At 42.5% G+C, this 12,268-nt stretch overlaps 1 protein-coding gene across 1 annotated transcript in view; it reads left to right on the top strand.

Moving 5' to 3' along the window:
• Nucleotides 1-6,529, top strand: part of SPMIP4 (sperm microtubule inner protein 4) — a 36,019-nt gene extending 29,490 nt beyond the window's left edge. The window contains exons 7-9 of the mRNA XM_020993201.1: nt 1,808-1,982; nt 2,630-2,721; nt 5,617-6,529. Coding sequence (XP_020848860.1) covers nt 1,808-1,982; nt 2,630-2,721; nt 5,617-6,471 — 1,122 coding nt within the window. The 3' untranslated portion in view covers nt 6,472-6,529. The remainder of the gene's footprint in view (nt 1-1,807; nt 1,983-2,629; nt 2,722-5,616) is intronic.
• Nucleotides 6,530-12,268: the final 5,739 nt, after the last annotated feature.

Raw genomic sequence — 12,268 nt, 5'->3', positions numbered from 1 at the left:
GGGAGAGTCCATATGCCCCCCTCGAGGGCTGACTCTGCCTGGATGTGAGGAGGTTTTGAGGGGTGAGCAGGTAGGTCACTGCTCCAGATACCACCACCTGTATTACATGGCAGGAATGGCCACATCACCCAAACTCTAGAGCAGTGCTTCCTTCATCTTCTACCTACAAAGTCAACTTTTTGCACCCAAGATTGTTCAGTGAAAAATGTACGAACCCTGGAGTCACAGAACCTGAATTCAAACCCTGCCTCTGCTGATTAATTTGTGTAACGTTAGAGAAGTTGAAGAGGTCTAGGACTTTTGGAGTGCTGCAACCCCAAAATCGTGGTACCAGGCCCTGCCTGCATGAATTCAACTCAAATCTTCAAGCCAAAGGAAAAGTTTATTAGTGATAAATCACATAGGCCAGGTAATGCCCATGAAGATGAGTGGGCATGAGAAAGTCTCAGCCTTTTGAGCATGGGGTTCTCAGCAACTGAATGGGGGCCAGAGTGGAATTTTTATACATTGAAGTAACTTTGGGTGGCCAGAGAAGGGGGCTGGGAAAAGGGTCTAGGTGAGAATTCTGATTGGAAGCTCTGCGAGATTGAATAGACAATGGGAATAGCTAATGGAGAGAACAGGAAGGCTGAAGTTTGAAAGGCATCCCCACAAGATCAAAGGGTGGGGCTAGGACTTTCAAAGGGAGATAAGGGGAGTCGATAAGGAACAGTTTGAGACCAGAGTAAGGCCTTTCTGGGGCCCATAGACAAAAGGGAGCCAGATTCTTTTAGGGTGAGGGGCAAAGGCGCATCTGAATAAGATTAAAAGGTAACGTTAGGCTTTCAAAGGGAGATGAAGGGCTGGGGACTGTCGACAAATGGGAGTCAGATTCCCTTTGGGGCAAGGGGCGAAGATCTTGGCTTGGGCACCGCCCCCATCAAAGTTATCTGATTTTTCTGGGCCTTGGTTTGCTTACTTGTAAAATGAGGGATTTAGACTAGATGATTTTTTTTTCCTTTGAGACACTCAGGTATGTGACTTGTCCAGAGCGTCTGAGTCAGGATTTGATTACAGGTCCTCCTGACTCCAGGGCCAGATCCATTGTGCTACATAGCTGCCTACATCTTCTAATCCTATGGCTTTTTTTATCCTTTATACTCGTATTCAAAAAAAGCAATTTCACAACCATATTATGGCTTAATAAATAGTACTCCAGTCTGTGTAAGGCCAGACCTTGGGGCTCTGGACCACGGGTATCATAGATAGAATTCCATATATTCAATAGTATGTCATTCATTGGTCACTAAGTAAAGATCTACTAACAGATGAGCAACAATCAGAATAATCTTGGTAGAAAACCTAAAATCTGTGATTCTTAGCCCCACCTCAGTCCCTTTTCCCCAGCTCTCTGTCATAATTACAGCCACAGCAGAAGGGGCCACCTAGGATTGAGGGCCATTTAGTATACCTCATTGTTTCATGGGTCAGCAAGGTCAGAGTGGCCACCTGCTGGTGAGTGAGTCTCTGTCCTGAGCTAGGCGAGTCCTAGCCAGGGTGTCACGACAGAGACTCAATCTCTTGCCTCTTGACGCTACTGAAAGCTTTCCCAGCATGGAAGAACCTCCAGAGGTCATCCTCTGCCAGCGTTGACCTTTGAGAGATCCTGCGGTCACCTGCCTATCACAAAGGTACATTTGAGGAGGACTTTGTGGAGGTGCAGTGACCCCCTGGTCACAATGAGACAGAAAGAGGACTGATAACAGCCTTGGGAGCCCCCCACTATTGGAAGTTATTAGCAATCATAATCATTGTGTTTATATCCTAGTTTCCTAAACATATTCACAAGACTACACAGATGTTCTACCCCAAACCTCCAAAACTCTTGGCACCAAACAGCACCTTAAGTACAGTGGATCCTTTATTCTCTCTAAGAGAAGCCAACATACAAAGAAATCTGGAGCGGTCCCATTGGATAACAAGCTACACGCATGACTTCACAGGTACGGATTATCTCTAGTGTGAGCAATGGGGAAAAATCACTTGTTTGGCAAGAGGTGGGGCTAGGAGATCTCATCTCCTTTTTGTTCCCAGCCCTCACCCCCATTTCTCCATCAAAGCACTGAATGGATATTGAGGAGAAGGACAACGGTTTAGGGTGGGTTGGGAGGAGATAAAGGATGGATTTTTATCTTGGTCATGTTTTGGAGGTACACATTTTTCCTGGGAGACAGGGGTTAGAATTGACTTCCATGTTGCCTTGCCCACAGTGGGAAAGAGTTGTATCTTGACTTAATCTTATCAGATGGCACATTTGTGAGGCATGGTAGACAGGAAGCCAGCCTCAAAGTCAGAAAACCCTGGGTTCTAGTCCCACCTTTGATCCATACTTTGCATCCCTAAGCTAGACACTTGACCTCTCATTTCCCTAGGTGAATCTGCCACAACTATATATTGTAGAGCAGTTATTGATCTGCATTGGGAAGAAGGAATTTACTCAATGAGAGTTCCCTATGAACCAATAAAAATCACAGGTCCAGCCCATTCTGCTTGGGACATTTAAATTGGGGAAATAACCCCCAAGGAGTAATGTGATGCTAATCACCCTATTTTCTAACCAAATAATAAGATCCATAACATTTCCATTAAGGCTCAGGTCCTGTGAACTCCCTTGAACTGGATGATTTTCATGAAAAGGAGGTGGCCACTTTAACTGGACAGATAGGATTTGACCCACCACCTGTAAGTAATTACAGTCAACTCTCAGTTATTCTCGGGGAGGGGATGATCCAGTTGGTGGATTCTTTAAGCACTTGGCTTCTTCCTCAGGTTTTGCCTCCCGCTAGCCCATTCACTTTGTTAGTGGCCAAGGGATGTTGGCTCTCACCTTTTACCTTCACCCTATCACCACATTATTAGACTATGTTGACAATATGGGGGAAAACCCAGTCTCTTTTCTCATTGTTATGGTAGGCCAGTTCTACTCTGCCAGAGCTCTGTTGAAATTAACAGAGGCATTGATTTATATGGGACATAGGGCATTTAATTTGAATGAAAATGTTCACAAATCCTGTGAATTGGTGCATATTTGCATAGCTTGTTACATTATCTTACTCTTGGATAAGATAGACCATGGCTTCCTCCCATTAGCCTTAATAATTGAGAGCTGGCTGTATTACAGCATGTAGCAGACCTTAGTAAATATTTGTTGTTTGACTGACAACATGAAAAATGCTCAGAGAAATCATCAAAGACTTCAAAGACATCAGATACGTATATCTAATTGAATTCTTAGTGAAGTAAAGGAAACAACCTAGCCATCCATGGCTTATGTTTTCACCAAGGATTTTAATAAAAAGTGGGGATCCCAAATTGGACCCCTTGTTTACCTGCAGAAGATTCTAAAGAAAGTTCGTGTTTTCATGTAGTTTTCACTACAGTGAGACCCAGTTTCTATACTATGAATCCTTGGGGAAATGGATACTGGTCTAATGATACTGGTCTAAATTCTCATCCATCACAATGCTAAGACTGGGAAATTGACAAAGGAATTTCACTATTCATAAAATCTGAGCTTATGTTGACTTTAATCCCACCCCAGCCTTCCTCAGTGTATGTAATATAGAAGTATATGATCCTTGAGTGTTAGCACCAGCCCAGTGACTGGCCAGCAAATAGTGACCATTTTATAAATGCCAATTGATTGATTGATCTTTTTACACAAAGCTTGAGCAGCCCAAGCTATTTCATCCAGTGAAATCTGAAGGCCAAATTGATGATTTCACCTTCCTGTATCTCAGACTGACACTGAGGATTTAGACCTTTCCCCCCTACCTCTCAACAACCCCCCTCTTCCACCATAGGTGACCATCCAGGAAGTAGTCTTATTTTATTCAAGAAAGAAATGTCCAGTTATACAAATTTTACATAAGGAATCACATATAAAATAATTATAGAGATGAGTTAACAATTCAATAGGTATTTATTGCTGAGAGGGTAAAATCTCTAAAGCATTGTTTTTCATAGTCTTGGCATTACATTAATGGCGGGGGGGGGAGACGGGAGATAGGAAAGCCTGGTGAGCCTTGGGGACTGCTGGGTTTCCTATGGAACACCTACACTGTTGGCACAGGCTGGCTCTAACTATACTATTTTTAAAGGTGCATTTGAATTCTGTGGTTTAGAAAAACAAAAGAAAACCAAAATAATCCCTCTTCATTGAAAGAGACATTTTTGAGGCAAAGCCTGCTGTTACATGGTGGGATGGATGCTAAGTTTATAGTCAGAAGACCTGGGTTTGAATCCTGGCTTCTGTCCCTGGTGCCCTGTGTGACCCAAAATCAGCTACTTGGGCTCTCAAAGGAGTAAGGGTTTGGATCAATGTTTCTAGTGTTCCCTTCAACCTTAAAATCCACCAATAATAATGATCATTCCTAGGTAGCAACCTTTCTCACAACCACCCTGTGAGGTGCAGGAAGACTATAGAAGAGGAAACTGAGTCTGACAGGAAAGGCAAAGTGCCCATAGCAATGCCATTAGCAAAGAGGCAGTGCCGATATTTAAACCCGGGTCTCCTAGCTCTTAAGTCCAGTACTTTTTTTGTGTTTGGAAGTAAAATTGGACTCATTGAGCTAAATGATTCAAATATCTGGATTTTTGTCTCTCTCTCTCTCTATGTGTCATCTACCCAGACCTAATAATTGAAACAGGAAGTAGTCTACCCAATCGCCAAGTATATAGTAAGCACCTACTATGTGCTGTGGAACTGGAGATAGGAAATAAACCCTACTAAGTTACTCAAGAGACAGAGGTATAATTATATAAAGAATAAATATGATCAGAAGAAACATAGAGCTGTCAGGCAGGACGCTAGCAATCGAAGGAATCAGAAGAGACTTTATAGAGTATGATGCTTGAGCTTCATCATGAAGGAATAGGGGGTTCCCCGAGAAAAAGGCAAGACGAGACCCTTGACAGACATAGGGGATGGTGGAGGCAAAGGCTCAGAGGTGGTAGATCCTGCGTGAGGAAGAGGGGGCCAGTTGGGCTACACCCCAGAGTACAAGAAGTGGAGTAACAAGAAGCTAGAGGGATAGGTTGGGACCGAGTTGGGAAAAGCTCACATCTCAACAAATTCTAAGAATGTCAATGCTGGAGGGCAGGACTCTTCCCGTTCTTGTTTTTGTACCCCCAGAAACCTCACACTGTGCTTGGTGAAAGGGTCAACCCTTAAGAAGTCCTTCTAGGTTTATTGGTCCACCAGCCTTCTCTTGTTGTCCTAATAAAATGTGAGCTCCTTGAGAACATGGGATGGTTCCTTTTGGGCTGGGCACCCACCCCCACCACCTAGCACAAGGCCTAGAACATTGTGGGTTCTAAAGAAAGACTTGGTGATTGATAAAAATAATAATCCCTTATAGTCGAAGAAACCATCACAATGGCATAACTGAGAAGGGGGCCCAGTCAGGTATTTAAACGTCCTTGGATATGTTATTTTAAGTGGAACAATTTTAGAAGTTTAATCAAGCTCTTGAATCTGGAAGCCCCAACCAGTTTATAAAACTGAGCAATAGCAGTGGAGTGCCAGTGACTTGCGATGCCAATCTCTTCCCCTCTTTGTCTTCTCCTTACGTACAGCAAGAACAATCCCACCCAGAATTTCTTCCTACCAGACCTTTGGAAGGCCGTATTGCACGTATTTCGCAGGGCCGCAGGCCCCAAGACTCACTAGTCATCGCACAGAGGTTACCTTTGTGTCCCCAGTGCACCCCTAGTGTCCTGTGCACGGTACGGTCTGTGGTGCCCGGTCATGCTGAGATGATGCTCGTTAAGGGGAGCACGCCAGCAGGACCTGTGGCCCGCAAGAACCCCATTTCTGAAATTGAAGAGATGATCAGAAATCGAGTAATAGCACCATCTCCATATGCTTCCCCACCTCGCTGCAAGACAAAAGAAGACACGTATGATTTCTCTAAGATTTATGAACCAAACCCGTACTCCAAGATCACAGATACTTACAGGAATGACGCTTTGTACTGGAGACAGCTATCGATAGGGCCTGCCTCCCAAATGTGGGCCAAGCCTGAGGACTTTCTCTGCTATGAAAACACGAAACCCAGCCGGCTCGACCTGTACATAGTGTGGCATAACCCCGTTGGCCTCAGCAAGCCCAGTCTTCTACCGGAGCTGGCAGACCAAAAGCCTCCCTTTTCCCCCTGTCACCGTTTCATCAACAAGCCACAGGAGCATCCACAGATTCCTGACGAGGGGAGCCAGGGAGACAAAAATCCCTTCCTGACGTGGCTTCCCAACGCTGGCTTGGCTCGGCCACAGACCTGCCTTCTGGATCTCCAAGACTCTTTCTCCAAGACAGACGCACGCAGACATTTTCAGGAATCAATCGTAGGAGACCATAAAGACCTCCGGGACAGTGAACACTTAGGAATGCGACACAATTTCTATAACTATAATGCCTATTATTTCTTTAACTGATGTATCTCTTCATCCCATGGAAACCTAGCATCTGGCAAGAACATTAAAAATATATATAACAGTCCTCTCCTTGTGGTTATGCTTTGCCTCCTATGTGATGTCTCAATATCTTTGTTAATAGCAGTGACAATCCACACATTTGTATATATTAGTAATTATTAACCTCATTTTACAGATGAAGAAACTGAGGCTCAGAGGCAAATGGATTGAATGAAAGGCACTTTATTATTGAGCTTTTCTATTTGTATTTCCAGTGCCTAGCATTTCACTTTGCACACAGCAAGTGCTTAATAAATGCTTTGTCACTCATTCATTCAACACTCACTGTGGGGGCCAAGTGCTATGCTTAAGTATTAGATATACAGAGGTAGCTAGGCGGTGCAGTGGATAGAGCATCAGCCCTGGATTCAGGAGGATCTGAGTTCAAATGCGGTCTCAGACACGTAACACTTACTAGCTGTGTGACCCTGGGGCAAGTCACTTAACCCCATTGCCTAACACACAAAAAAACCCCACAACATTAGATATACAAAAATAAGACAGTCCCTGATCTCAAGGAACTTACATTGCCTTGTTCTAAATAAAGTGTTCTCTCTCTCTCCCTTTCTTCCTTTGTTTCCTTCCTTCCTTTCTCTTTTTTCTTTCCTTCTTTCCTTTCTCTTTTTTCTTTCCTTCTTTCCTTTCTCTTTTTTCTTTCTTTCTCTCTCTCTTTCTCTCTTTCTTTCTCTCTCTCTCTTTCTCTCTCTCTTTCTCTCTCTCTTTCTTTCTTTCTTTTTCTTTCTTTCTTTCTTTCTTTCTTTCTTTCTTTCTTTCTTTCTTTCTTTCTTTCTTTCTTTCTTTCTTTCTTTCTTTCTTTCTTTCTTTCTTTCTTTCTTTCTTTCTTTCTTTCTTTCTTTCTTTCTGTCTCAACCAGCTAGAAGTACAGCAATTTCACTTAAGCCTAACCTCATTGCTAATTGTCATGGAAAACCTTTAATCTGCTCCATCTCTGAGCTGGGCTGGTTCACTCCTCTGTGGTACCCTAGTGGCCTTCTGAATACATGGGCTTGCCATATTGGTAGTGAGCTTGGTACCAACACCCAAGCTAGAGCAATCCACCAGCTCAAGCCTCTCCAGCAGAAGGGACTCTTACTAATGAGTATTGGGAAAAGTCTGTGTCAGACAGTTTCTAATCAACTCTCATTAATTAACATTCTTACTCACTTCCAAATACATCATGATACAATTTAATAAACAAGTATTTTGAAAATTTCTGATAGATTAGTGCCTTTGTTGCTGGCAAAAATGCCTTCCCAACACTAATGCATTGTTGGTGGAGTTGTGAAATGATACAACCATTTTGGAGAGCAATTTGGAACTATGCCCAAAGGGCTATAAAAATGTGCATACCCTTTGACCCAGCAATAGCACTTCTAGGGCTGTATCCCAAAGAGATCATAAAAATGGGAAAAGGACCCACATGTACAAAAATATTTATAGCAGCTCTTTTTGTGGTGGTAAAGAACTGGAAATTGAGGGGGTGTTCATCAATTGGGGAATGGCTGAACAAGTTATGGTATATGAATGTAATGGAATATTATTGTGCTGAATGATATGAAATGATGAGCAGGTGGACTTCAGAAAAACCTGGAAAGACTTGTATGGACTGATGCTGAGTGAAGTGAGCAGAACCAGGAGAACATTGTACACAGTAACAGCCACGTTGTGCGATAACTGACTTTGATAGACTTAGTCCTTCTCAGCAATGCAAGGATCTAAGACATCTCCAAAAGTCTCATGATGGCAAATGCCCTCCCCAACCAGAGAAAGAACTCGGGAGTGTGACTGCAGAGGGAAGCAGACTACTGGCTCTTTCTTTTCTTCTGTTTTGTTTTGTTTCTTCTTAGATGTGGTTCCCTCTATTGGTTCTAAATCTTCCTTACAACATGACTAATGTGAAAATATATTTAATAGGAAGGTACATGTAGAGCCTGTATCAGATTGTGCGCCATCTTGGGGAGGGAGGTGGGGAAGAAGGGGGAGAAAATTTAAAACTCAAAAGCTTATAGAAGTGATTGTTGAAAACTAAAAATAAATTAATAAAAAAAAATAAAAAGATGCCTCTATTTTTAAAAAATGCCTTCCCAGACCCAAAAACAATTTTTAAAAGGAAAAGAAAATTAAGTCTCTTTCTCAGAGGGAAATATTGACCCTAATACTGGGGCTCTGCCTATAGAGCTTGAGGACCTTATCTTGACTAGAAGTGGCCACTTCACCCTTTATATGAGAAGCCCACCCACTTTGGCTTGGTACTTTTAAAGACGTCAGCCAGCTTGCTACACAGAGGTGGGGGTCCTCACTCCCTCCCGCTCTCATGGAAGGGCCCCTTTATTCTGGGCTCAATCACTATGACCAAAGCGGTACTTGCTCCAGAAAGTACTGGTGACTCACCCTCTCCCTTTCCCATTAAAAGGTCCTTCTACTGAATACACACACACACACACACACACCAAGTTTATCATTGAATAATAATGTCTACAAATATTATCTCACTGTGCTAAGTGCTTTACAATTATTGTCTCATTTGATCATTACAACAACAATGGGAGGTAGGTGCTATTATTACCCCCATTTTACATTTGAGGAAACTGAGGCAAATACAGGGTAAGTGACTTGCCCAGGTTCACATTTCAAGTGCCAAAAGGTAGATTTGAATTCAGGTCTCCCTGACTTCCAGCCCAGCACTAACTAGCCTCCTCTTAAAAAGTTTAAGAGTAACAGGGCAGCACAGTGAATAGAGCTCTGGTCTTGGAGTCAGGAGTATCTGAGTTCAAATCCAGCCTCAGACCCTTGACATTCACTAGCTGTGTGACTCTGGGCAGCAGTCACTTAACCCCAATAAAAAAAAGAAAAAGCATAAGAGTGACCTACTTAAAAAGTAAACAAATGCAGGTCCCTGGCGCAGAGAGAAAGTTTAGTCGTTACAAAGATACCAGAACACGCAGAGCCCCTCTGACAATAATTAGGCATCTGAGGTCAACTGGATCTAATCCTTTACCTTTCAGGTGAGAAATAGAACTGTCTTGTGGGAAAATTTTATGATGCCTCAATTTCCTGACCTATAAAATGGGGATAATAATAGCACCTACTTCCCAGGGCTATGGTGAGGAACAAATGAGATCATATTTGTAAAGCTCTTAACATAGATAAATGTTGTTGTTATTACTATTACTATTATTATTCCCACAATGCCATCCCATTGGTTCTGGACAAAATTTTGAAGTGTCCCTTTCTATACAGAGCACACCAAAATGTATCCATGGGTCCCGGCCTCCCAAGCAGCCTCCTCAGCAATACCCCGACAAACTTCTTTGGGGTCCCTCTGCCAAAAGGCCCCCCAGTGGATCCCTTGGCTCTTCAAGGGCGATTCAAGCAGAGTTTCTACCACCCCTCATTAGGATGAGAAGGCTGACTTAAATAAAGAGTTCTCAGAAAAGCTCTCAGAGCTATAAGAGAATTCCCAAAAAGAGAGGGATTTCAGGTCAGCAGGTAAGCCTTTTCCTATGGTCCTGCAGGCTCCAGACGAGTGGTCTAGAGGAGTCACCATAAAATGACCAGTCTAGGACTACTTAGTAATAACAGGGAAAAGCCAGGAGTACTTTAGGAACACAAAATCCCCACTTCTCATATCGGCAACGATATCAGTGCTTTAAAAAGAAGTTTAGTGACAATAGATATTAGTATTTAATCATTCAAAGGGCAAAAGTCATTATAAAGAAACCCGTGGTACTTTTAAGGAATTACATTGGAAAACAGAGTTCAATTGCAGTTGAAAAGAAAAGGAAAACAACCTAAAAAGTAGTGTAACCAATAATAAAGGTTCCTTTTGGAGAATTTTTCTAGTGGGTCCCCAAAAATGTAGAGGGCCTCAAAGAAAGCACAGCCTGGATAATCCCAGCTCCCACTCCCACTGATGAGTCAGGCCCCTCTAGAGTTATACTTGAAAGGCTGGTGGTTGTCTTTCTGGTAGGATAACTCATGAGCCCCGACCGGTGTGCTTCTTAATAATTATTAGTCAGCCAGATTAGATTAGCTTTTAGGAAGGGGTATTTAGTAAGGAAGCAAAGCAAAAAAAAAAAAATAGTACAAAGCATCTCCCCGAAAGTCTGTGATACACAGTCTCACATATATAGAGCCTGTGCGACAAAGGAGTAATTCACAGCTGCTGGAAGCCATTTTATTGGACACCTCAAGATGTTCTCCTTAAATATGGTACAGGTTTTCTGTTGTGCTCTTTGGAGAGCCTTGAATGTGTATCCAGTTCATCCTTGGCTCCCGATGCAGACACTGCCTTCAGCTAATTCAGGGACAGCTATGGGAAGTTGGGAAGTCCTCCAGGCTTCTACAATTCATGAGGTACTTCTCTGTTCCAGAGGGAGGAGATTAAAAATTAAATCAAGCCCAAGGCCCAGGATTCTGCTCCAAGCAAAAAAGCAATGCCTTCTTAGGAGGCTATCTTTACACTATCTCTCCTTATTGCTCAGTCAAATTTTTCTGGTTCCAAACTGTGCTGCTATTTTCTAGAAGACCCATAGGTCATGCCTTAACCAAAGGAATACTTTCCTCTACAACATCATTACAACAAACAAGGACTTTTTCATCCTTACTCTAAAGTTGAAGACTAATTGAGATATCTTATCACCTCATTAGTATATCAGAGCTCAGCATCTTCTCACTTTAAAAACTAGCAAGGACCAGCCCACCATTCACCCAGTGATCCCCACCCTTATAAAAAAAAAAAAAGATCCCATAGAAGAAGATTATGTCAACACATTATGAGATGGTCAAATGAAGAGTCCTTTGCTGATCTAATTACAACAGATTCTCTATTAAATCCATCTGGTACAACAAATGCTTTTAACAGTCATTCCTAAAGTTAACCCTCTTACTCTACAAAGCAGTACAGGCAGGAAGGGGGAGTATACACTTAGCTTCATAATGCTTCTGTTCTTCCATCAAAAATCAATTACCTTCACAGTCCAATGTAATGAAATTGATGTCACCTAAATTGATTTCCAGCTTTAATACTATACCAGTCAAACTACCAAGAGGACACTTCATAGCCCTTGTAAGAACAAAATTAATTTGCAGGAACCAAAGTTCTACCAGAATCTCAAGGGGAATCACAAAAAATAAAATAGGAAGAGAACAGCGCTTCTGCACCTTAAACTCTATTACAAAACAAGGTAACCATCAAAGAGAACAGCACTTCTGCACCTTAAACTCTATTACAAAACAAGGTAACCATCAAAACTACTTGAAAGTGGTTGAAAAGTAGAAAATGTCAGGAAGGCAAAACAATATGATAGAAAAAGCAGGCCAGCTGGGTCCCCACTGGGGCAGCTGGAAGTACTCACAGGTTGGGGTTTGCCCTTCATTCCAGAAGAGGACCATTAGGAAGATGGTGACATTGTGGCAGTTTCCTGCATATCTGGTATCTTGGAGAAGAATGGCACAAAAGGTTTATTGATAATGGGTGAGAAGTTGGACCAAATGGGAAACAGGTTAAAGGGACCACCATGGAAACCCACAAATCAACAGAAATCCCTAATCCATTCTGTTTGGCTACCAGTATTTTTGGCTACTTGATTTTCTGTAAGCTGCTCTCCTTGGACTGAAGTCCACAAACATCATGGTTTTCCCAAGATAGGCTCATCACCTGAAATTCCATCACCTTGGAGATTGATTCAGATTTAAAACAAAGCCTTTAGCAACCTCACTTGCCTCACCCCTCTGACTGGAGGGATGAAGGACAGAG

Source organism: Phascolarctos cinereus, unplaced genomic scaffold, assembly GCF_003287225.1.
Source record: "Phascolarctos cinereus isolate Bilbo 61053 unplaced genomic scaffold, phaCin_HiC Scaffold_1;HRSCAF=81, whole genome shotgun sequence".
NCBI lineage: Eukaryota > Metazoa > Chordata > Mammalia > Diprotodontia > Phascolarctidae > Phascolarctos > Phascolarctos cinereus.
Note: the sequence above shows the minus strand (reverse complement) of the source record. Positions and strands in the feature narration are given on the sequence as shown.